The sequence below is a fragment of the Hemitrygon akajei genome, chromosome 22 (genome assembly GCF_048418815.1).
Source record: "Hemitrygon akajei chromosome 22, sHemAka1.3, whole genome shotgun sequence".
Lineage (NCBI taxonomy): Eukaryota > Metazoa > Chordata > Chondrichthyes > Myliobatiformes > Dasyatidae > Hemitrygon > Hemitrygon akajei.
The window spans coordinates 59,308,015-59,335,727 of NC_133145.1; the positions used below are offsets into that span (position 1 = coordinate 59,308,015).

Here is a 27,713-nt window from a genome sequence, read left to right on the forward strand (position 1 = left end):
TTTGCCATTCACAGAACCCTGCACCACAGAAACAGGCCTTTTGACCCATCTAGTCCTTGGTGACCTGTTTTTCTGCTCGTCCCATCGACTTGTACCCAGACCATAGCCTTCCTTACCTCCTTCATCCATATATCCATCCAAACTTCTCTTAAAAGTTGCAATTGAACCTGTATCCACCACTTCTTTTGGCAGCTTGTTCCACATTCTCAGACAGACAGACAGACATACTTTATTGATCCCGAGGGAAATTGGGTTTTGTTACAGTTGCACCAACCAAGAATAGTATAAAAATATAGCAATATAAAACCATAAATAATTAAATAATAATAAGTAAATAATGCCAAGTGGAAATTAGTCCAGGACCAGCCTATTGGCTCAGGGTGTCTGACACTCCGAGGGAGGAGTTGTAAAGTTTGATGGCCACAGGTAGGAATGACTTCCTATGACACTCAGTGTTGCATCTCGGTGGAATGAGTCTCTGGCTGAATGTACTCCTGTGCCTAACTAGTACATTATGGAGTGGATGGGAGACATTGTCCAAGATGGCATGCAACTTGGTCAGCATCCTCTTTTCAGACACCACCATCAGAGAGTCCAGTTCCACCCCCACGACATCACTGGCCGTACGAATGAGTTTGTTGATTCTGTTGGTGTCTGCTGCCCCAGCACACAACAACAAACATGATCATCACCATCCCTCAGAGCAAAGTTCCCCATTAGATTCCCCTTAAATATTTCAGCTTTCACCCTAAACCTATGTCCTCTAGTTCTGGTCTCATCCTACTTCACACATTTATCGTAATTATATCCCTCACAATTTTATATATCTCTATTTCAAATCTCCTCATTATTTTGAGCTCCAGGGAATAAATTCCTAACCGATTGAACCTTTCCCTATAACTCAGGTCCTTCAGCCCTAGTAATATCCTTATAAACTTTTCTCCGAACTCTTTCAAGCTCATTGATGTAACTTACAGTAATTGTTATGTCTGGTACTGTACAGCTGCCACAAAGCAACAAATTTCATGACATATTAACCTGCTTCTGATCCTGAGCTAATCATTTATCACTCAATTCCCCAATATCTAAAAATCCTTTCATCTTTCTTTTGAAATAGTTCAGTGAACAAGCCTCCACATCCCTCACAATTACAGAATTACTGGTGAAGAAATTTCTTCCCATCTCATCCTAGATATCTGACCCCTTTCCTCGAGATCCATGGTTCTAGACAACTTCACTAAGAAAAACACCATCTTTGAAACCAACCCAGAAATAAGCCCAGTAAATTATGATCACATTCCTCCAACTATATTCTGTGAATAACCGAACAATTTCCATTTAATCCATCTGCCAAGTCCTTGCCTGATTACCTAGCCTTCCTCTTCACATTGCCTAACACCACTTTGTTATTCCTTTTTTGCACAATTTTTAATGATTTTAGATCTTTGCACCACACTACTGCAAAACAATAAATTTCACATCATTTAGGTCCTTGATAATAGATTTGATTCTGATTTGTTTTCCTCTAGCCTCCTTCTCATTCTTTTGTAACTTAAATCTTATCGAGGACTCTTATGCCTGTGATTTGTCCAGCACCAAGAGCTGTTCAGACTTTATCTTTACCCTCTAAAGGCTCATGATTAAAATAATCTTTGTGTGTAAACCCTAACATGGATTCATCATAAAATATGAAGTTATAAAACTCCTCTAAATATATGCCCTCCACTCTGCACCAAATACAACCTTACCATCAAACCCGCAGGCAAAGGGGATGCTGTTGTAATGTGTCAGACTGACTCCTACATTGCTGAGCCAGGCAGGAACTCTCAGGCACCTCCTCATACCTAACCCTTGAAGAGGACCTCACTCCCAACCATCAAAAGACTGTCTCTTTATCATCACTGACCTCATCAACTCTGGGAACACCCATCCACTGCCACCAAACTTATGGTTCCCTTACCCGCACCACTCGTTTCTATCTCCTACCTAAGATTAATAAACCTGACTGTCCAGGTAGGCCCATTCTCTTTGCCTGCTCCTACCTCACTGAACTTGTGTCTTCATCCCTCGACTTCATTTTATCCCCTCTGGTTCAGTCCCTTTCCACCTACATCCATGACATTTCTCATGCTCTCGACCTTCTCACTAACTTTCGTTTCCCTGGACCTTATGACCTCATTTTCACTATGGATGTCCAGTCCCTATACACTTCTATCACTCAAGAAGGCTTAAAGCGCTCTGATTTTTTTCTCAATAAAGCCACCACACTCCTCCATCTGGCAGAACTGGTTCTCACCCTCAACAAGCTCCCCTTTGGCTCCTCCACTTTCTCCACACTTGAAGGATAGACATGGGCCCCAGCTATGCCTGTCTTTTTGTTGGCTACGTAGAACAGTCTATGTTCCAAGCATTCCCTGGTAATGCTTCCCAACTCTTCAACCTTGCCACCAACTTCCACTCTGCCCTTCAATTCACTCGGTCTATTTCTGAAACCTTCTTTCCCTTTCACGATCTCTCTTTCTCCATCTCTGGAGACAAACAGTCGATTGACATCTTTTATAAACCTACCTATTCCTGTGTCTATCTTGACTATACCTCTTCCCACCATCTCCTGTAAAATTGCTATTCTCTTTTCTCAGTTCCTCCATCTCCACCGTACTGTATGTGGTGTTCCTTTCCAGGACAGCACAGATGTCCTCTTTCTTCAAAGACCAGGGTTATTCTTCCTCCACCATTGACATTGCCCTCATCTGCATCTTCTCCTGAACACCCGTGCTTACTGCATCTTCTTTATTGTGATCGAGTTCCTCTTGTCCTTACCTACCACCCCTTGAACTTCTACATCCAACACATCATTCTCCGCAACTTCTACTATCTCCAAAAGAATCCTACCACCAAACATATCTTTACCTTCCCTCCACTCTCTGTTTTCCACAAGGATCGCTCCCTCTGTGATTCCCTTGTCCATCCCTCCTCACTAATCTCTCTCCAGCACTTATCCCTGTAAGCAGCCTAAGTGTTACACCTGCCCACTCACCTTCTTCCTTACCTCTATTCAAAACCCTAAACAGACCTTCCAGGTGAGGCAACACTTCACCCTTTGAACTTGCTGGGGTCGTCTATTGTGTCTGGTGCTCCCGATGCAGCCTCCTCTACATTGATGAAACCCATGGTAAATTAGGGGCGTTTCTGTTCTGTCCGCTAAATGCGGAACTTCCTGTTGGCCAAACATTTCACTTCCAATTCTCATTCCTGTTCTAACATGTCAATCCATGGCCTCCTCTTGTGCCACGATGAGGCCACCTTTAGGCCGAAGGAGTAACACCTTATATTCCGTCTGTGTAGCCTCCAACCTGATGGCATGAATATTGATTTCTCCTTCCTGGAAAAAAATCACTCCCTCTCCCCTCTTCTTGTATCCCTTCTCTGCCTCTTATCTCTTCTCACATGCCTATAACCTCTCCCTGGGTCCCCTCCTTTTTCCCTTTCTCCTATGGTCAATTCTCCTCTCCTATCAGATTCCTTCGTCACCAGTCCTTTACTTTTCCTATTCACCTGGCTTCACCTCTCATCTTTGAGCTATCCTCCTTCCCTCTCCCCCCATCTTTTTATTCAGTGCTTTTCCCCTTCCTTTCCAGTCCTGAAGAAGGGTCTTTGCCCAAAACGTCAACAGTTTATTCATTTCCATAGATGCTGCCTGGCCAGCTGAGTTCCTCCAGCATTTTATGTGTGTTTCTCTTTGTTCCTTTGATTAAAATTAAGAACTATGTCTACCACTGCCCACTCCTTGGACTTTATATTGAATTGAATTGACTTTATTTCTTACATCCTTCACATACATGAGGAGTAAAAATCTTTACATTATGTCTCCATCTAAATGTGCAATCATAATTTATAATAAATCAAAACATCAATGTAACATAGAAATACACTCAATTCACCGATCAGCCTGATGGCCCGCTGGAAGAAGTTTATTCTTCCCTCAGTGTTTTCTGACTTTCCTTAAAACCCAATTCTGACCAAAATTCTTCTTCACTTTCCTAACTTGTTTAGCTAATTCTTCCCCAATGTTTTTTTTAGTAATTTGCCTCAGTAATTTTTCAAAATATAAATGCAAAATGTTTGCAGCATTTCTGATTACTGATAATCTCCTGCTGGAATGGAGAAAAACAAACTCAACAATCTGTGTCAGTTGTAAATTATAGCCATTTCATGCAATGAATTATAATTTCAGCCTTAAGGAGCTGCTTGCCACTTGTTATTTGTGCATTGTATAATGGTTGTTCTCATGGAGAAGAAAATGATAGCATTTTTCTATTTAAGTCCAAAAGTGAAAAGATAATACATAGTACAGATCAAATAGAATGATTAGAACAATTACTCTACAGAGGCAATTAACCTTAATCCAGAGAGAAAAGTTTTTTATTTCTTTCAATGGCAATTCTGCTTAAAAGCTATGTGAGGTTTTTACTACATTTGGTTTATTATAACATGCTAGGTAACAAACTATTACAGTGGATCCTTCAACCCATCTAATAAGGTAAACCAGTCACCGAGTAACTTCATCCTTAAATTAACAAATCATCAGAATATTTACATCGTACTGCTTATACTCAGTACAGATCTATGCAAAACTGTTCAATGTTTGCCGAGAGATGGATTTCCATTTTGTAAACACAAGCATAATGGATTAGGTGTCATTGAATATCTGAAGATAAGAGTTGTTTCAGGTCATTTTCCCCCACATTCTTCTAAGGTGCTTACAGTCGGTCCACATTATTAGCGTTCCACTAATGCTTTACCCTTTTTCACGTTTTGTTCTCATCCTCCTGAGGGTAGTGATTCTCCTCACGCAGTAGTTGTGCAACAATTTAGCTCAAGTGGCCACTGTTCATTGTTGAGACTTACTATGTTCACAGGCTATTCAACTGCAGCTCGGGAGGGAATCACAAACTACATCTTGACTCATTGGGTCTCTGCCTATATGCTATCAAATAGATTCAAAAGAGAAGGAGATCAGAATGATTTTAGCTTTCCTTAACACAAAATGCTGAGGAAAACTGCGGTTTCCCAAGCAGTGACCCATCTGAGATCAGGATAGCCGCCAATTGGATCAGCACCAGACCATTTTTTGCATTCTAATCTGTTGTGCTGAACTGCAATTTTTGGAAATAACTTCCTCAGTAGTTTAAAGTTCCAAGCATTGGATAAAAGATAATGCTTTACAGAAAGAGATTCCCCACAGTAAGATGAGTAAACTGCTAGGTCTACTGAACCAGAACATTATACAGAGGTTCTGCATACTCCAGTACTCAAAGAAATCCAGTTTGCATGTGGGACATGCGGGAATTGGTTTGTGGAAATATAGTCAATAAAAACACAATATACACAGCTTGGGGCATTGAGGCAAACTGGACATAACATATTGAAAATGTTTTTTAACTATAGTTAGGAAAAATATTTTATTTCAGTCACTATTACCATATGATTTTAAATATTTATAACTGCAGTTCCCATTGTAAACATATTGTTATGATATCTAAATAATTCTACTAATCTCAAATGTTTCCTTTATAGTATCGATCACAAAGTGTTAAGAAATATCTGCTTAAAAAGATGATTTTCATAAAATGCTTGACCAACTATTTTCGCAAATAGCTTTGATTTATTAAAAGCAAAAATGCTTTTATCCAAAATCCAAAATTTAAAAAAAACTGCAAATGCAGGAAATGCTCAGCAGGTCAGGCATAATCAAAACAGAGTTAACATTTCAGACTGATGAAAGGTCAGTGGAACAACACCTGACCCATTGAGCTTATCCATAGTTCATCTTTCATCCTCAGATGTGGTAAACAATATTCTTCGGACAAGGTGAATGATCTTTTTCTAGGTCATGAAGGATTCTACCAAAGTAACTTTGGGTTATGTTTGATTAATTTTCACATTCTTTTGAATACCCTTTTGTGGTAGCATGGTGAAGGGAGATTAAATATGGACATAGATTACAATTTTATCAGTTGAACTCTGTTGCTATGAAGTTTCAGTGGAAAGGAAATTCTTGCTATTCTCTACCATTTTATCATGTACTCTCTGTGACCAGAGGTCTTCATACCTGTTACTACTTTCATATTAAATCTCTCTGGATCTACAAGTGTCTCAGTTAGTTTGTTCACTTACTTCAGACTGTGATTTAAAGCTGTAACAATTACGGGGTTGTGACAATTAGTAGGAATGACTTCAACTTCCCCACTTAATCAAAACCATCGGGAAGTATACAAGTTTGGATTTGTGTCTGTGATCAAATGGTTAATGGTGAGGGGTCCTGTGTACAAAGGCCAATAGAACAAGTTATATTTTGTAATTTATAGTAATTTCTATGTCTTTGCATTGTCCTGCTGCTGCAAAACAATAAATTTCATGACATACAATTTAGTGATTCTGATTTATGCTTGTAGAAACATATCCAAATGATGAATTTTCCCTTCTGGAAATAAGATGTGAGACTTAAAATGTAAAAAAATTTTAAAAAGAAATCTTGTACACACAAGTGATTCCGCAGATGCTTAAATCCAGAGTAACTCAAACACAGAATGCTGAAGGAACTCTACAGATCAGGCAACATCTACGGAAAGGAATAAAGAGTTGATATTTTGGGCTGAGACCCTTCATTAGGACTGGAAAGGAAGGAGGAATAAAGAGGGAATTATTCTGGCTTCTTTCCCTTTTCTTTCTAGTCCTGATAAAGATTCTAGGGCTGAAACATTAACTATTCATTCTCCTCCACAGATGCTGCCTGACCTGCTGAGTTCCTCTAGCATTTATGTATGTTACATATCAGTTTAATTTTACTATCAGTTTAATTGTGATTAAATATGCATAACAAAGTACTTTCACTGCTATATTTACTCATGTAGATTTGATCCACTGAATTCCTCCAGAATTCTGTGTGTGTTACTGAAGAAATCTTGTTGCTTATGAATAGTTGAACGGTGGTGAGTGCTGAAGATAACTACTGTACAAACTTCAGTGCCAGTATTACAAATGAACATGGCTTCAAACAGGCACCCAGTGCAGGTAGAACGTGACAGCTCTGTTATATTTTGTTATAGTATAAATAATCATGAACTGAGTTCTTTTGCCAAATTGATGTCAATGGTAAAAAAAGAACAAATCCCCTATCTTTAAAAATATGTGATTGGATGTGGAATTGGTTGCAGGGTAAAATCTTATACAGTTCTGAAGACAAAGGATTTAATAAGAGCAGCCAACATGCTTTCATGATTGTCTGGACCAAGCAAACAGACCAGATCCATGGCAGCAACAGATGATTAGAGACATCTCGCGGCACTAAGAGAGATTCTGAATGAATGTGCCTTCCCTTCTGCACGCCCAGTTTGTCCATTCTCTAGTTTGTAATCACTGTGAATGCTGTATACCCTGCTGAGTTTTCAAATGGTCATTGTCAATGCTGTGTTAAACAGAGTTAATTAAATATTCAATTATCAACGAGGAAATAATTAGATCACAGAGAAATAAATTAGCTAACTCTTAACTTTATAGATATTTAAATGACTGAAAACTATTAGTACAGTAGAGGGAGTTGCATTCAATTTACACATTAATGAAAATGTGTTTGGGTGAGAATATTAACATCAGCATACATCAAATGATTTAATTAAAGTTTTGTTTTGATTTTCAAAGCATTTTTATGTCTTTTGTTTAGCACAGAGATGTTAAATATAATTTAGTAGTCTTGTTTCCTTCCTTCTTTTCCGAAATGGCAAAATAGGTGTAGAGCTAAAATAATTATTACATATAAATGGACTGTTTTAAATTTTGTTCTCAAATAAATTGAGAATTGTGGAGATACTGAGAATAAACTCCATTTTAGCACACATACACATCATGGTACTTGTAACTATATGTGCTTTTCTATTATTTTAAAATTAATACACCTGAAACTTCTACACAATTTTCTCACTGCAGCCAGGAATGTTTTATCCAAAGACCTGCTCTTTGCATGGCAGAACATAAAACAAGATTTTTGACTAACATTTTTGAGCCTTGCTCTGTCATCAGAAGGCACAAGTTAGGCTGAGTTTTCTTCGCCCAAGCACAATAACATCAAGACCAACTACAGAGCTTCGACTGGCTTATCAGAAACTCTGGAAAGAGTCTGATGCCACTACAGCACTGAGAGAAATATACTTGCTAAGAGATTTATAACTCTATTTTTGGAAACTGGAAGATGTCTTGGTAATCAAATGATGCATTTAAAATAACAACCAAAAAAAGGTATAATTAAGCAAATTTTTAAACAGTGAATTTTTACAACAGGAATGCTCTGCTCTAAAGAGCAATAGTAGGGAACTGGAAAGGAAAAATATGCACATTATGGGAAAGTGAGGGAAACTGGGAATAAATGCTCAGCTCTTTCAAAGGGCCAGCACAGATTAGGTGGATTTAATGGCCTGATTCTCTGCTATATCATTTTATGGGTCTATTCCATAGTCTCTCACTGGTGAATTGTGCTGAGGACTGCCGAAGGACATCATGAATCCTGACCTGAAACCAAAGCCAACAAATTCTGATTGCTTTGGAACTCTATACATCTGCGTAGGTCCTCCTGACGTTGGGTAAATAACACCTGTCCCAAGTCATTAAAGCACATCTATAGCTATGCAGGAGGTAACAAATTACTCCTGAGTTCAATAAGCGGGCTCAGGAAACAAGTTTAAATTTTACTGCTCTGATACGTGTACGTGAACGTGTGTAACACATTGGGATAAATCTCATCTGCCAGCAGCACCTCCTGGAAAATCACAGTGTTCTGAGATTTGGCTCCCTTGGCTATCAATGCTAGGAAAATGATGGGCAAGGCAGCTGTGAATTTTTAATATACATTGGCAGCAGTCAAGTTTACTTGTCATCAACACTTGGAAACAGTATTCACTCCCTATAATGATATTCCCTGTGGGGAGAAGCTTTACTCCATTTTAAGAAAGAAAAAAATTGTAGGCATGGAGCACATTGTTTCCTTTGCAATTTACACTCAAGGGACCCAAAGAAACAGGCAATTAGCATGCGAGTTTGAGATAAAGGAGGAAAGCAAATGACAGATAAAGAAGAATATTATCTAATACTGAAAACTGAAAGTAGACCCTCTGAGAGGAAAAATGTTAGTTATGCTTGGGCTCAGAAGGCCCGCCACAAGCATCGATATTGGATGTTGTAGAAATGCTGCATTGTTCCTGAGGATCTGGAAGGGTAAGAGTTTCTGGAGCAGACTTTTTCCGAGGACGATCCTTGGGAATTGCCAGAAATTCCGGAGCTTCTGAAGCAAGAGGTGTGGTTGGAGCACTAGATGGTCCACTGCGGGTGAACAAAGGCATAACGATATTGCTGATAGTAATTGCAGGAGGAATAACTCCAATTTTTTTGTTGGTGGCTTCCTGAGTTGCTCGTTCAAATTCTCGGACTTCATTCATTGTCATGTCTTTCAATTGAAAACCAAAAGAGAAAGAATATCAGTACAAATTTTAATGGGTCTTGCAGAACTAATCCCAGCTCACTACATGCTCATAAAGTATGTGGTCATCTTTAAACTACTCATTGCTCACAGTGATGGCTTATAAAAAAAGACATGTTAAAGTCTTGAATTTTTTTCAAGTTTTACTTAAACAATTGGAGAAAGAACTTTAAAAAACTTTTTTTGGTTTCCACCATGATGATAACAATATATTTTAAATCAAACATACATCCCCCTTGAACAATATAGCCTTTGAAATACAAATATTCTGCATCGGTGATTGACCAACTACTTGAGAAGATATTGCAGAATACATTAGATTAGGGGACTTGTAAAAAAAATGTCAGTAGGAATGGCCAATTTTCAATATGTCAGTATTATAATTACAGTTTATTAGAGAAACCAGAAGTTACTTGTTCTTGTTAATTTTGTGAAATTGCCCAGTTCTTCCAATGATGATGAAAACAAGGAAACATCCCTCATGTCAAACAAAAAATTAAAAAAGCATACACAATTCCCAAAACTTTTCATGGTGCTGTGAGTTGGCATAAATGTGTTATATCATTAAAAAGGCTTTAGATTTGCTCCCACGGTTTTTCCTCTTAGCAGAATTTTGATATTGCTGTGAGAATATTGATTGAATGTATGCAAAATTAAACAGAAAATTGTGAATAAAATATTTTCTGTCTATAAACGCATATCTGTACCTCTTTAGAAAGGCAATATCCCAAAGAAACTTGGTGAGTACACATGAAACTTTGCTTGGCCACAACATGTATCAAGATCACAGTTCACTTACCATTGGTCATCTGCCCAGTTTATGACTGTGTGTAGAACTCTCAGAATTGTTTTCCAATCATGAACAACTTACTTATTGTAATCAAATGCCATGATTTACACTTTGTAGTCTATTTGAACAGGACTTATTCTCATGTTTAAAGTCATATTTTTTGTACAACGTGTTTAATTCATAAACTAATTGTTACTCATACCATAAACACTAGTACTGGACTGACTGATGTTTTATTTGCCATTTACGCCGGGACAAAAATCAGTGGAAACACAGAACAATGGAGCAGCATCATTTAACTGCTTACCAGTTCTGTTCCTACCGCATAGCAGTTCTTGCATTTTGAAACACTGAAGGAAGATTTGCATTTTACTAGCCTTAGCTACAACCACTTGTACCTTAGATGGAAGATCTAATTTGTCTTTTCGGAATCACAGAATGATAACAGTATGGAAGGACTTTATAATCCTGTGGACTTCACACCTGCTCTATGGAAGAGCAATCCAACTAGTGCCACTCCTGTCCTCTCCGTGGATGTGCACACTTGCTAAACACTTTTCTGATTCTTTTGCCAATTGTTCTATGTCTCTAATCCTTGGTTCTTCTGCCACTGGAAACAATTTCTCTTGATTAGTTTGGGCAATGCACTTCATGACGTTAAATAACTTTACTAGGTCCCCTTGCAACCTCCTGTGTTCTAAGGACAACAATCCCAGCTTCTCCACCTCAACTACAAAACTAAAATTCCTTCATCCTCGGAATAACCAGTAAATCTTGTTCTCTCCAAATCTTTTATGTCTTTCCTTATAAGTGGCACCCAGAATTAGACACAAAGATTCATTGTGACTTCCTTGCCTTTGTACTCCATGCTGTTTTCTAAAGCCTGGAATCCTATAAACTTTCAGAACCTTTTTTGCCATTTTCAACAAACTATGCATGGTTATTCCCAGAATTTCCTGTTCTTTCTTCTCTTTCAGAATTGTTCCTTCTTATTTATCTTGCCTTTTCTCATTCTTCTGACTGAAATGTAACACTTTGACTTCTTGGTACTAAATTTCATTTGTCACATAACTGCACATTCTACCAACCTGCAAATATCTTCTTGAAATATAATACTCCACTTGTCATAGTTCATGTCTCCAAGTTTCTCTCATTTACAAGTTGTAAAGTGTGCTCTGTTGTTCAGGTCCAAGTCATTAATATACATTAACAATTAGTTCACTTGCTTTTGTTCTTTGATCTCTTACAATTCAGCCTTAGTGATAAATGGATTTGAGAAATCGTTAAGTTTAATCTTTCTGTGTCTATTAAGGATACTGGAACTCTCACTTGTACAGATTTTCAGTCACTAAAGAACAGATATAGATCAGCACAATCACTTCCTTTTCAACATTTGCTTGATGCTTTTTGTTTTATTTTAGAGATACAGCACAGTAACAGGCCCTTCCAGCCCAAAGAGCCTGCACCCCAATTACACCCATGTGACCAATTAACCGACTAACCCATATGTTTTTGGAATTTGGGAAGAAATCAGAGTATTCAGAGGAAATCCACGTGGTCACGGAGAGAATCTACAGACAGCGGTGGAACTTAACTGGGATCAATTTTAGTTTTAACTGATGCATTGAATTTCAATAGTGGAGCATAACTTAATACTTCTTTGTTTATCAAATGCTGGAGAAGAAAAGTTACGATGATGACCCAATGAATCAGAATCAAACACTAACTCTGGCAAATGCTGAGCTGTAAAATTCTGCTATAACTTCAGATAGCATGATCTTGCAGCTGTAATACTGGTCTCCATGTGACTCGACATAAAGAACCTTGAAATATTTAACATAATTCAGCCGGTTGCAAACTTGTTGAAACTGGATCAGCTGTCCATATTATGTTCTGCAGATATTTAGTTGACACTGGAGACAAGCGAATTAAAAGTGGGCCGTGTCAAGGGTATCATAAAACTAATCACTCACACTATTAAATACTGTTGTCTAGATAATCAGTTTGGTACCATGTTGTTGCTTCTCCAGTGGTATTGTGTGTATGGTGCAGTGGCTTAACAGGGTACAATCTGTGGAAAAAGAAGCAGAGTTACCTTTTCAAGTTGAAGAGCCTTTCCCAGTTTAGGTGAAGGTTCTTAGACCTTAAACGTGAACCCCTTTTCTCTTTCCACAGATACCTTATGATCTGCTGAGTGTTTTTCCAACAATTTTCTGTTTTTATTTCAGATTTTCAGCATCTGCAACTTTTTGATTTTCCCACAGGATTGACCTTCCTTGTTTGATCCTGACCTCCACTTATTATTGCTCCTCGATGTTGAATTCAGGAAGAGAAGAACAAGGCTTGGCTATGATGACCCCCTCAAGTGAGTAGTCTGTTGCATTCTGTTATATGGGCTCGTATACAAAGCTCTTTGAAGGTTGGCATAACTCACCATAGTACAAGTCATTGTATTCAGGACAGGAAGTAAATATCCAACTGGACTCAGTATGGGATGTAAGGGAATAGCAAGTTTCAAGACATGGATAAATGGTAAAATGGGTAAGTATTGACAATGCAGTGCTTAATGAGAACAAAAACATTGCCTCTACAATATCCTCCCTATGTGAGATGTCTCATTCAATTATGCTGGATCTAACATTGTCATTGAGCTTTACAAATTATGTTAATATCTTTAATTCCCAAAGAGTAGGAGGTTTGTTTAAAATGTACTTCATCAAAAGTGTAACATACGCTTGTGTTGCCATCACTCTGTATTTCATCCGTTGAAGGAGAATTTGTGGAAGGCTGATCAAACCAAACTTTTATGTTCGTTTGTTCATGCATATTTTTCTCATAATTCCGCACGTCATCCATAGTCATATCTGTAAAAAGTTCAAGATGTTTTCTTTGCATTTTTTTTATTGAGGACATTAAACTCAAGGCATGTAGTGGCTTCTGGCAGGAAAGTGTTAAAATAAAGTGCCATTTGAGGTGGATACATGGAAGGTTCTAGAAGCAGCAGGGCACTAGCTTTATCGACACCCAGTCATAAAGTTAGTTTGGCCAGTTGGAAAGAAATGTGGAAGGTAGGGAAAAAAAGGCTAGGAGCAAAAGGATTGCTGTAAGGAGAATAAAGGAAAAGAGTGGAGTTTTTGTAAAGTGCATTTGGGAGGAAATGTGAAGGCTTAAGGCAGAAGGATCTTCAAGAAAGTTGCTTCTAGAAGATCATCAGAAGACCTGCTACAAGACCTCTAAATAAAGCAACATTTTAGACTTTAATACTTAACATTCTATGGCAACACTTAAGATGCTCCCACTTACATGAATGTCAATCAATTATTCAGAAACTTAATACTAAAACAAGAACTAACTAATGTTTTGGAACTGTTTCATACATTTTATTAACAGGTAATCCCATAATATAAATACAAATCCAAATAATGATGGAACTGATATCTAAAAGATGCATAAAGGTGGTCTTCAGACACAGCTTACTTTGAACAGATTTCACAGCAGCTTTACCGCAGTTCCTACCTGCAATATCTTACACAGTAAAGAGTAGAACTGCATTAGTCAGCAAGAGTGAAAATTGCTGATTAGTAAACACAAAGAGCATAGAGTTAAGAAACACAGTCATTCAGAAAGCTCAGCTCAGGACAATGTCATGTACTTACGTTAATACTGTATTTCAAGTAATGTTGCTTCTAGAAGATTTTACCAACAATGCTTAAACTACACAGAATAGCACAAGCATGGCATTATTTGTTTGATTTTTCAAGATCATGGTTGTGTAGTTGTAAAGAGAGTACAATTCCCAACAATTAAGCTTTAAGCTGCAGAGGGAGAAGGTAAAGACAGGTAAGATCTGTGGCAGGATGGAGACTATGAGGAACTAAATGGCACACTATTCAATTTGACATGCCAAATGATGCACCATCTTCACTATTTTTTCTTTCATTTTCACTGCTTATTTACTTTATTTTTTAATATATACTGTGTTTCTTAATGTACAGTATGATGCAAAAGTCTTAGGCACATGTAAAACAATATATAAAATGAAGATACTTCCAAAAATAATGAAATAATAAGTATCTAAATATAAAAAAGCTATAAAGAACAGTAAATAATAAAAAAGTAAATCAAAACAATATTTGGTGTGACCACTCTTTGCCTTTAAACCTGTGTCAATTTTCTTTTATACACAGTTGTGTAGCTTTATGAGAAAATTAGTTGGTAGGTTGTTCCAAACATCTCGGAGAACTTGCCACAGTTCTGAAAACTTTGCTGTCTCGGTTGCTTCTGTCTCTCCAGGTAATCTCAGACAGCCTAGATGATGTTCAGATCAGGGCGTTGTGGAGGCCATACAATCTGTCGCAGAACTCTTTGTTCTTCTTTTCGCTGAAGATAGTTCTTTATGATCTTGGCCATGTGTTTGGGGTCATTGTCCTGGGGCAGAATAAAGTTGGGACCAACCAGCCTCCTCCCTGATGGTATTGCATGAATGATAAGAATCTGCTTGTACTCTCAGCATTGAAGATTCCATTATTTCTGACCAGGTCACCAACCCTGTTTACAGAAATGTAGCCCCAAACCTGCAGGGAACCTCCACTGTGCTTTGCTGCAGACACTCATCCATGTATCACTCTCCAGCTCTCCTACAGACAAACTGTTTCCTGTTTGAGCCAAAAATTTCAAATTTTGACTTGCCAGTTTCAAGCACCCCAGTCCTTGTGTTTCTGTGCGTGAGTCTCTTAGTTTTATTTCCACTTCACAAAAATGGGTTTTTGGCAGCAATTTTTCCATGAAGATCACTCTGACAAGATTTCTCCAGATTGTAAAAGGGTATACTTGGGTTACAGAGATTTCTGTGAGTGCAGAGCTGATAGCAATGTGGGACTTCTTCTGTTTTAAAGGGATGTCAATTTGATGTATCTTTCATCTGCTGCGCTCAACCTTGCCTGTTTCTTTGTGCTTCTTCAGAAAAGCTTGGATAGTACACCTTGAAACTCCTGTTTGTCATGAAACTTCTGATTGAGAGAGACCTTGCTGATGCAGGATGATCACCTTGTGTCTTGTTGCTATGCTCACTGATGTTATGGTGTAAGAGTTGATGATTTGAAAGTTAAACTATCACATCTGTCACATCCTCACCTTTTAGTCTGGTCGTCCTTTGTCCAGTTTGATTTCTTCTACACCTGTTTCTGTTTTAGTTTAGTTAATTCAATTAATCATGTCATTAATCATCAGCATCCTGTTTGTTATCTTTGTTTAATCGTACACTGGTCCATATACGTACAAAGAAATCAAGTTTTTACTTGAAAAGGGGTCAATTACTTAATATGTTACTTTTGTTAACAAAAAACAAAAAATTTCTCTCTAGCCTTTAATTTTTAGAAAAATGAATGCTCTTTTTTATTGATACACTAATGCAGAAGGAAAAAATAAACATCTAAAACAAATTTTTATCAAAAATCTAGCATTTAAGACTTTTGCATAGTACTGTAATTTATATTACTTTTTATGTCTAGTGGATTCCAGTTAATTGTGCCTTTGGTTAATTGGGGCTCCCCGTTATTTGTAGAACTGCTAAAGGACCAAAACTAATCAAAAATAGTCATGATTCCCTTCATTCATTTGGGACACTCTACCACTTAATTGGAAACTGTTGCCAAATAGTTTCTAACTAGCATCAATTGTGAGCAGTTGTTTGGCTGTTAGACACTACACCGTGTTTACAGCAAACAGTTTTTAAATTGCATCAGTTACATGTGTTTGTGTTCAAAAACGGTGATTTTTGTGGCTGGTAGTTGCTGAGAAATAAACAGTAAGACAATTCAGAACTGGGGTTTCAAGTACTCAGGCTCGGAGATGTCAGAAATAGCTGGGAGTGAAAATGAAATGATTTCACTACTTCAACAAATTGGGGCCTACAAAGAATTTGAAGGGATGACCATACAGACTGAGTTTATTACCTTGGCATTGGTGTTAGATGGACTTTGAATGCATGTTGTGAAGGAAAAGAATAAGAGAGAAACATCTCACGTTGATCTGGAACATTTTCCAAAGCCCTTTAATAAGATAAGAAGACTGTGGGAGCTTGAGATTTTGTTGGGGAGATGAGTTTAAGATGAAACAAGCCAGATGGTTGAAAGCTCAGCAATGATGAATGGGAAAGACTCAAACACAGGATGCAAAACTGTTGTTACAAACCGATAACATGGTTGAATATTTTTGCCACATTTTAGGTTATAAAATAAATTATTTTACAGAGTTAGAAAAATCTTCTAGCAGCTTGGTTTTGTAGTATGTTTTTGCAATCCTGTCTTTATGGTATCCTTAAGCTGGCAAACCCCAGTGAAAAGCTGGGATGATTACTTACCATACCACTCATCCACCCAGGCAAATGCTTGCCGATGGCCAATCATCAGAATATCCCGAATCACCTGCTAACACAAAATAATCATTAAACTATTGGTAAGAATTCCCAGGGAATCAATTTACAACAAATGTATGTTTAGAGACATAAGAAACTAAATCAAAAGTTAGTTGAAGCAACTCATGAGTTTAGTGAAATGAGGGGGGGGGGGTGAATCTCATTGAAACCCATCGAATATTGAAAGGCCCAGATGGAGAGGACCAGGGGCACAGCCTCTGAATATATAAGATGAGGAGGAATTTCTTTAGCCAGGGGGTGGTGAATCTGTGGCATTCATTGCCATGGATAGCTGTGGAGGCATGTCATTGGGTATATTTAAAGCAGACATTGATAGGGTCTAAAAACACAAAATGCTGGCAGAACTCAGCAGGCCAGACAGCATCTATGGGAGGAGGTAGTGATGATGTTTCAGGCCAAAACCCTTAATCAGGAGTGACGTTTCGGGCCGAAACCCTTGATAGGGTCTTGATTAGTAAGGGTGTCAAAGGTTACCGGGGGGAAGGCAAGAGAATGGAGTTGAGAGGGATAATAAATCAGTCGTGATGAAATGGAGGAGAAGACTCAATTGGCCAAATTGCTTAATTCTGCTCCCAATATCTTATGACAAACTGCAGATACTGGATATCTGAAGACACACACAAAGGCTCTTAGAGGAACTCAATGTATCAGGTGTATCTATGGAGGGAAATAATCAGTCAGCATTTCAGCCCTGAGGAAGGGTCTCAACAATGACTGTTTATTTCTATCCATAGATGCTGCTACACTTGCTGGGTTCCTCCAGCACTTTGATGTGTTGGTTCAACTAATTGCAAATTTAGTTTAATACCTTGGAAACTTTTCTGTTACATTAAGTTCAAATGGAATACAGGAGGCAATGAGATGGAACATTATCCTTAGGACAGAATTTGGTCTTCCCCTCTGCAAGCACCTTTGCAAGTGGTAAAATGAGCATCTGGATATAGTTACTATGTCATTTATATACATAGAAGCTCATATATCATTTCTGATAAGGCCCTAGGCTGACACTGAGGCCTTCAGCAAGTTAATGCTCACTCCAAAATGAAGGAGGCCCTTCCTCTGATCAATGAACTTGCAAATGTTAATCACAAAATGCTGGAGGAACTCAGCAGGTCAGGCAACACTGATGGAGGGAAATGGACAGTTGCTATTTTGGGCTGAGATTCTTTATCAGGACTAAAAGAAAAGACAGCGGAAACCAGAGTTAAAAAAAGGAGTGGGGAGGGAGGTGGAGGAGCACAGGTTGTTAGGTGATAGGTAGGCCTGGGTGGGTGGGGAGAGGGTATGAAAGGGAACGATGTGAGAATCTGGGAGGTTATATGTGGAAGAGTTAATGTGCTGAAGAAGAAGGAATCTGACAGGAGAGGATAGTGGACCATGGAATAACGGGAAGGAGATGGGAAACGAGAGGGAGGTGATAAGCAGGTCATGAGACTCTGATAGGGGAAGAGAAGGAATGAAAGGGTCACCAAAATGAGGGAAAACAAAGTGGGGAGGGGAACTGAAGGGAGTGGTTACTAGAAGTTAGAGAAATTATTGTACAAGCTGTCAGGTTGGAGACTACCAAGATGCAATATTGCTCCTCTAACCTGTGTTTGTCTCATCGTAGCTGCCCGACCTGCAAAATTCCTCCAGGAATTTGTGTGTGTTGCTCAAGATTTTCAGCATCTGCTGAAACTCTTGTGAGCTTTGTGTGCAAATGCTAATCGGCACTAAGTGCAACCCACCAACACATAATGGACACAGAGAGTGGTGGTGACTGGGATAGACCTCAAGAAAATCTGTTGGGGAACATGGTCATTGCTTCACTGGCTCTGGGAGGAAGATCCAGGTGCACGCCTGGCAGTGGATAAAAATCATTTCTGAACAGTGGAACTTTGTCAGGATGCACCATTGAAACTTTTCCCATACTTTTGTCATAAAATTCACTGATTTTGGATCAGATTGTGAAGGAAAATTCTACTCATTAAATATTGGAATTACGTAAATTTTGCAAGTCTGGATATATTTGAAGGGGTAAGTTACATTATATTCTCCCAGGTTCTTAAAACTTAAAGATGAATAATTGTTCATGAGCATTGCTCATGAAAGGACTGAAAAATGCATTGATTACAAGTGATCATCAGAATCTACTTCAGAAACTGGAGGAACACACACAAAATGCTGGAGAAACTTGCAATGCTATTGTGACACTGTAATTTCCTATGGAAAAGAGTAAACAGTCAATGTTTCAGGATGAGACCTTTCATTAAGACTTGAAAAAAGATAGGAAGTCAGAGCAAGAAGATTGGGAGGGGGAGGAGCACCAGAGGGAGGTGATGGGTAGGTAAGGAGATAAGGTGAGAGAGGGAAATGGGAATGGGAGAATGGTGAAAGAAGGGGCAATTACTAGAAATTGATGTTCATGTCATCAGGTTGCAGACGGTGCAGCCTCATCACAGCAGTAGAGTTAGCACTGAGAAAAACTGCCATAGTTTTCAGTCATGATAGAGGCAAACCTATTGATAATACATTGGATTTTAAAAAAGGAGATACAGTATGGTAACAGACACTTCCAGCCCAATGAGCTGGTGCTGCCCATTTACACCCATGTAACCAAATAACATGCAAACCTGTATGTATTTGAATTGTGGGAGCACCCAGAGGAAAGTTACTCAGTTACAGTGAGGAAGTATAAACTCCTTACAGACAGTGGTTGGAATGGAATCACTGGCACTGTAAAGCAATGTGCTAACTGCTAAGTCACTGAGCTTTTATTCAACAAAAATGTTGAAGGTAGTGAGGAACTGCCCTACTGTCAGTTTGCTGTTCTTAAAATGAAAGTAGGCTCAAATAATCCTTGTAGTTGAGGAAATATGCTCCAGATTTATGCTGATTTTAGAACCTGTGGATCCATATTCTGTGGTGCTGCAAATATAGAATAGCTGTCTCACAGCTTCTGAAACCTGGGCCCAATTCTGACCTCCTGCATAATCCATGTGAAGTTTGCCTATTCTCCCTATCATCCTATCAGTATTCCTGGTTCCTCCCACATTTTAAAGATGTGCAAGGTTAGTCAGTCACTTGAAATTGCTCCGAATGTAAATGAGAATTAGGGCATGTTGATCAACACGTGTGAGAGAACAGAGAAATAATTCAAGGACTGGGATTGATAGGGTTGTTTGAGACCTGGCACACTGAAAGATCTTCTGTGTTGTAAGGAAACATTACAATATGAAAAAAACATGGTATTTTTAGTCATTGAGGAAGAAATATTGTGTGGAATACAGTGTGGAAAATGAACTGCTGTTTCACTTTGAGCCAATTTCAAGTCACTGATATGGACCAATCTCTAAACACAAGAGATTCTGCCTATGCTGGAAACCCAGAGCAACAATTATAAAATGCTGGAGGAGATCAGAGGTTATGCAACATCCATGGAGAGGAATAAACAGTTGACGTTTCAGGCCAAGATCCTTCACCAGGACTGGACCAATTTCACCACAGTATTAAATCTCCACCAGATAATTTGGAATAGTCTCCAAAATAGATTGTGTTGGACAATTACAATTACTTACAAGCTTCTATCTGCCACTTCACACTTCAGTTTTGTTTTGGACTAACCTTGTGCACAAATTGTTCCACTCTTGTCTGAAGTCCCCAAACTTCGAATTTAACAGTCACCAATTTATAGGAGCACATGATAGGCTTCTGAGTTTCCCTCCAGCCTTCTTTTAGCATGCCTCGCTGTGTCTTCTCTGACTTAAAATACCTGAGGTCCTGAAACACAGGGAAATCTCATGTTAGGTGAAGTAGTTCCAGTTTTCCTTTTGCAGTGTAACTGCACAGCCATTAAAGTTACTGTGGAGCAAACCCTTCCATTCAAGACTGGCAAATGGACTGCACACATAAGGCACACAATAATATTATATCCTGCATGTAAGCAATGATTTTGTTCAAAGCCACAAACACTTTAGGAAGATGGAATGTGTAGAATGAATCAGAAAATACAAGTTTTTTTTTGCCTTCATTTATCTTTTTGGACAAAAGTTTGGATAAGTCAACCTGCTCTGAAGACGACATACCTAATATTGTCTAAGGACTCATCCTCTGAAATTCCATTCTTTCCAGTTGACAGAGCATGAGCTTTATAAAGCATGTCTGACAGCACAACTAAGACCAGAAATTGATGGCACATGGCATTGCTTATATGAACCTGCACCTTCCCAGTCCACTTCATAATGTCATGCGATCAAAAGTCCAGTTCTATTTTCATTCCTTTGTGCACTGGATAGTAGCTTCATCCCAGAGTGGACATGGAGGCATAGAGTCAAAGAACACTACACCACAGATACAGGGCCTTTGGCCCATCTAATCCATGCTGAACTATTATTTTGCCTCACCCTATTGATCTGCATCTGGATCATTGACCTCCAAACCCCTCCCACCCATGTAACTATCCAAATTTGTCTTAAATGTTGAAATTGAACCCATATCCTCCACTTCTGTTGCAGCTTATCTCACACTCTCACCACCTGAGTGAAGAAGTTCACCCTCATGTTCTCCTTAAACATTTCACCTTTCACCCTTAACCCATGATCTCTAGTTCTTGACTCACACAACTTCAGTGGAAAAAGCCTACTTGCGTTTACTCTATCTATACCACACATAATTTTGTATATCTCTATCAAATCTCCCATCATTCTTCTATGCTTTAAGGAATAAAATCCTAAATATTCACCCTTTACCTATAACTCAGGTCCTCAAGTCCCAGAAAATCCTTGTAAATTTTCTCTGCACTCTTTCAATCATATTGATATCTTTCCTGCAGGTAGGAACTGTACGCAAAACTCCAAATTAGACCTTATCAATGTCTTACACAACATCCCCTGAGATCTCCTGAGATCTGCCCATTACCAATGCCCTTTCTAAGTGTTGTTAGAAATACCATGGGCCTAAGGGCCTGTACTGTGCTGTACATACTGTTCCACATGCTATGTTTTTCTTGACAAGGTAGTTATGGAGATATTTCCTGTTGTGAGAAAATCTAAAGACTACTGGTCACTGTCTAAAAATAAGTAGTCATACATCTGAAACACAAATGAAATGTATTTTCTTTTTACCCTTTGCAACCAATGAAGTACTCTTTCAAATCTTAGCACTGGCCCAGAATTTCTTGGAAGTTGTACTGTAGTCATGTACTTACAGTCAGACATTTGGACTGCATGCTTTCATCATGTATTCCTGGGTGCATTCAGTCCACACACACGCACACACAGTTTTTATTCATTTCAGGTACATTATTTATTTTTATTCTCAGTCCACGTTTCAGTCCACGGTCCAACATATCAACATATCAAAGCAATGCCAATTACTTAATAGTTCTGTAATTGTTTATGCATCTTCAGCTATAATTTAATTCTGCATTGAAGTTTGTTTGGCAAATCATTATTTAATTCAGTGCTTTCATTCGGTCCAACAATGGATGAGGTAACATTGAATGTGAACAGCACCATAACTATAGTGTATCAGGTCTTCAGCAGTAAGTGAACACTCATAATCAGGATGTGGACTGATAATTATTCACTCTTTTAATATTCATAACCTGTAACTTTGATATGTTCTTAAGCTTGCAGACTGAATTATGATGAGATTGTTTTCATGTCTTTGACAGATTAATCTTAAGTTTTAACTTGGTAATGTTAAAAATTTTATTGAAAACCTGTTGGTTTCATTAGTGTTTCTGACACATCATTTATAGTAATTTTTCTCCAAAACAATATACATATTGTCTGATAATGTAGCTCTCCTAGGATGTGTAGCATTGCACACAAATGACTGTATTCTGTATTGTTGGTTCCCCTTTGTGGAGAACTTCGTAATGTCCATGTGATGTACAGATACAAGTTTTAATTTTTAAATTGAGATTTTGGAATTTAAAACACAAGATTTATGACACTAGGACTGTTTTGATATATTGAAGTTGAATCATAGAGAGATACAGCACAGAAACAGGCCCTTCAGACAACTGAGTCCACACTGACCACCAGCTGCTCATTTACACCGACTGCAGTTGTGTATATCCAGAGCTTCAGCACAACATCCCTGCCTTTGGACACAAGATCCTATATACTTAAGTAATCACACGTCCAATACAGCCTGCCATTTTAAAGATCTGTTCGCATAAATTCAAAAATTCCTCTGTTCCTGAGTACAACTATTGCTTCTCCCAATTTGTTTTGCCAATTGCATCACCTCAGCTTCTATGTTAAATTCTATCTGTGTGTGTGTGTGTGTGAGTGGCTGGCTGGCAGGAAGGAAATGGCTTGTTTTGCTCATGCTGTTTGCAATTGTTGTACTGCAGTAGTTGCTGCTTGTGCTGCTCTGCTGAATGTTGTGGGCATGCTATATTGTTGTCAGAATGTGTGGTGACATATGCAAACTGACCCCTGCAAAACCTTAGGTTGTATTGCTTATTAACTCAAACAACACATTTCACTGCATGTTTCAAAGTAATAAATAAATCTGAATAAATGAATCCACTATTCGTCTATCATTTCAGCTGACCTATCTATGTCCTGTTACATTTGACTGCTGTCATCCTCAGGGTTTGTCACGACTACAAGTTTGGTATCATAATCAAAGTTTGAAATTGTACTTTGTATTCCAACATCCAAGTTATTGTACATATCAGAAAAAAAGCATCAGTTCTTGAGGGTCAGTCATTAAAAAACAAAAATGCAGTTGCTGGAAATCTGAAATTAAAACAGAAGATAATGGAAATGCTCAGCAAATCATCAGTGGAAACTTGAAGGTTAATGCTTATGGTTATGACCTTTATCAAAACTGTCTCTTTCATCTGGTCTGAAAAGGAATCATTTACCCCAACCGTGTTTTTTTGTTCTTAAATCAATCTATTTTTATTTAAGTTAACTCTTCTATTTGATGGACAGTTGTGTTAACTACCCTTTTTTGCGTAGCTTTATAAAATCTTTTCTTAGAGTCCACTGTATTTCTCCATCAACCTTCTCTGTTTCTTGGTTTATGAAACATAATGTTCTCCTATATATCTCCTACCAGGATTAGAAGGCATGTCCTATAACAAGACATTGGAGAAACTGGGGTTGTTTTCTCTGGAGCGATGGAGTCTGAGGGTAGATCTGATCGAGGTTTATAAGATTATGAGAGGCATGGATAGAATGGACAGGCAGTATTTTTTCCCCCAGGGTTTGAAATGTCTATTACCAGAGGACATGCACTTAAGATGAGAAGGGGTAATTTCAAGGTAATTTCAAGGGGTAATTTCAAGGCACCTGGAATATGCGTGCTGCCTGGGGTGGTGCTAGAGGCAGATATATTAGCAACTTTGAAGAGATGAATGTAAGAAAAATGGAAGGAATTAGACATTGTTTGGGCAGAGGGGATTAGTTTAGTTAGCCATTTGATTACTAACCTATTTGATGGGCTGAAGAGCCTGTTCCTGAGCTACGTTTCCTCTCACAAAGGCAGCCTTTCCAGCACATTCTGCCTACCAATTTTCACCTTATTCACCTCCATGATCTCTATTTTTACTAATATTTTGTCAGCATCTTTTTGTGTATATACTGTAACAAAACCCAATTTCCATATAACCATATAACCATATAACAATCACAGCACGGAAACAGGCCATTCCGGCCCTCCTAGTCCGTGCCGAACTCTTAATCTCACCTAGTCCCACCTACCCGCCCATAACCCTCCACTCCTTTCCTGTCCATATACCTATCCAATTTTACCTTAAATGACACAACTGAACTGGCCTCTACTACTTCTACAGGAAGCTCATTCCACACAGCTATCACTCTCTGAGTAAAGAAATACCCCCTCGTGTTTCCCTTAAACTTTTGCCCCCTAACTCTCAAATCATGTCCTCTCGTTTGAATCTCCCCTACTCTCAATGGAAACAGCCTATTCACGTCAACTCTATCTATCCCTCTCAAAATTTTAAATACCTCGATCAAATCCCCCCTCAACCTTCTACGCTCCAATGAATAGAGACCTAACTTGTTCAACCTTTCTCTGTAACTTAAGTGCTGAAACCCAGGTAACATCCTAGTAAATCGTCTCTGCACTCTCTCTAATTTATTGATATCTTTCCTATAATTCGGTGACCAGAACTGTACACAATATTCCAAGTTTGGCCTTACCAATGCCTTGTACAATTTTAACATTACATCCCAACTTCTGTACTCAATGCTCTGATTTATAAAGGGAATTTATAAATTCCCTCGAGATCAATAAAGTACGTCTGTCTGTCTGAAACAAGGCACTTATTAATTATGCTAGCCTTGCCCTGCTCTCTGTTTGTATTTAATTTCTCAAAAGATTCACTCTACTTATTTAATCCTGCTATTTAAAACTAGTAAATAATGTTTGAGCTCCTTTTATATACCATTCTCTTCTCATAATATCTTTTTATCAGTCTTTATTTCTTCCCCTTTCAACTTGCTTGTTCTTTGCTAATACTAATCAATGTTACAATAATCCCACTTGGGTACACTTAGTGTTCTCTGACAAAACCATCCACACTGCCTTCATTAATCTTAAGCTACCTCAAAAAACTAAATGAAATCAGTGAGGCAGAGTTTCATTCAGCCACATTGATTCTCTCTGATCAGCCCCTGCCTTTCCAAATGTATAAAATCTTACCCCTTAGTTAGGATTTTCTCCAATAATTTCCCACCACTGACATAAAGCTCACTAACCTGCAGTTATCTAGTTTCACTGACCATATTAATTCTTTATTAATATTAATTCTTTTCCACTCTCTTTGTCTTTAAACTTACAGTCCACTACTTAAGTTGATGATTTGGTCCCAGGGCTCTGGATATGTCCCAAGGTAAGTTCTATTTGCAGCAAAACCCATGGGTAAGTACCTTCCTGGTTGTCTGTTGAGTTTGGGAACTCCAGCAAATTGCAGCCTAGCATCCAATTATAATTACTCACAGTTCAATAATTACAGCAAGTGATCTCCCAGGTTCAGCCAGGACACGGCTAATGCACCTGGTATGAAGCAGGTTTAAAGAGATAAACAGTATATCTTAATTGTCTGCCTTTTATATGAAGCTTAAGGTTTAGTTATCTCCAGCTAAAATGAAATGATGCTTTCTCTGATGCTGGTGCCACCAAAATGTATGATGTGCGTGTATTACATTTGCTCTCTGTGTCCTTCGTATTGGTGTTGACCATGCGAATACTGATTAACCTAATCCTGGAGAAATCTTGTAACTTGTGACTGATCATGTTAGCTACCCAAGAGTAGAGGAGATGAATGCAGAAAATAATGTCACAGCACAAATAATGTGTTAGTCAGAACTCTAAGGAAACACAGCTATTATTTTCAAGACCGTGGCAAATCCAGATAGAAGAAAATGTGAGTCTTCAGTTTTCACAGAGTTGTGAACACAGCCCAGTCTATCATGAAAACCTGCCTTCCCTCCATTGACTCTTGCTGCCTCGGGAAAGCAGAGAACAGAATGAAAGGCCCCTCACACCCCAGCTGTTTTCTCTTCTCCCCCCTTCCATCGGGCAGAAAATATAAGAGCTAGAAAACATGTACCACCAGACTTAAAGACAACTTCTATCCCACTGCTCTAAGGCTCTTCAATAGAGCATGATGCACCATCAATAACTCTCGGAGACGTGAGACGAGATATAGGCTTTTATTGGCTGGAAGAAAGAACAAGCAGCAATTGACCACCACACTACATCCTGGAGACTGAGGCCGGGGCTGTGTCTCCAATCACCCTTATACTGGGGTCTGTGGGAGGAGCCACAGGAGCAGCCAGCAGGGAGGGCGAGTCCAGACAGGTATATGTAGTTCACCACAGAGCACTTGTACATTAAAGATAAGGTCTTGTTCTCTCGATCTACCTCGTCTTACACTTTATTTGTGTACCTGTTCTGCACTTTCCCAGTGGCCACTTTATTAGATACAGGAGGTAACTATAAAGAGGCCACTGAGTGTACTTCTGTATGTTCATGGTCTTCTGCTGCTGTAGCCCATCCACTTCAAGGTTCAGAGGTGCTCTTCTGCACACCACTGTTGTAATGTCTGGTTCTTCGAGTTACTGTTGCCTTCCTGCTAGCGTGAACCAAATTGGAATTCTCCTCTGATCTTTGTCATTAACAAAGCATTTTCACCCACAGAACTGCCACTCATTGGATGTTTTTATTATTCTCTCTAAATTCTAGAGACTGTTGCTTGTGAAAATCTGAGATACTGAAACCACCCTGTCCGGCACTAACAATTATTCCATTGTCAAAGTCACTAAGATTATGTTTCTTTTCTATTCTTATGTTTGGTCTGAACAGCTGAACCTCTTGATCATGTCTGTATGCTTTAATGCATTGAGTTGCTATCACATGACTGGCTGATGAGATATTTGTATTAATGAGCAGGTTTACGTAAAAAGTGGCCTCTGAATGTATGTTTCAATATAGATGTGATAAATTGATGAATTTGAATAATGAATGTCTCTTACTTGACTATTCTGCTGATCAATCTATGGCACAATAATGTGTACCTAATAAAGTGGCCACTAAGAGTATATTTTGAATTCTGTTATTGTTTTTCCTTTTCTCCTACCTTAATATACTTATGTTTGGAATGATTTGTTGATTGGCATGCAAAGCAAAGCTTTTTACTGTATCCCTGTACATGAGATAACATTAAACCGATTATCAATCCCCAGTAACCCTATATAAGGCTGCCATACTGGCAGTGACTGGAAAGAGGATACATTGGAGAGTTTTAAAAATTATGTGTGACATGAAAGGAAAAAGAAAAACTGTCTCAAAATTGTCTTCCCCATAAAAAGAGTTGATAAAAATCAAACCTAAGTAAACATTGTCTAATGATGATATAATCTTCTCACTTTCTGATCCCATCTCATTTTTTCCCAGTTGAACAATATTTTGCAAGAATCATAATACAAATT

General features: G+C 38.4%; 1 protein-coding gene across 1 annotated transcript in view; it reads right to left on the bottom strand.

Annotated features, from left to right (window-relative positions):
* Positions 1-4,406: 4,406 nt before the first annotated feature.
* pitpnc1a (phosphatidylinositol transfer protein cytoplasmic 1a) overlaps positions 4,407-27,713 on the bottom strand; it is a 287,674-nt gene continuing 264,367 nt past the window's right edge. The window contains exons 7-9 of the mRNA XM_073026386.1: positions 20,359-20,514; positions 16,681-16,744; positions 4,407-9,496 (exon numbers count right to left, since the gene is read on the bottom strand). Of these exons, the coding sequence (XP_072882487.1) occupies positions 9,180-9,496; positions 16,681-16,744; positions 20,359-20,514 (537 nt within the window). The 3' untranslated portion in view covers positions 4,407-9,179. The remainder of the gene's footprint in view (positions 9,497-16,680; positions 16,745-20,358; positions 20,515-27,713) is intronic.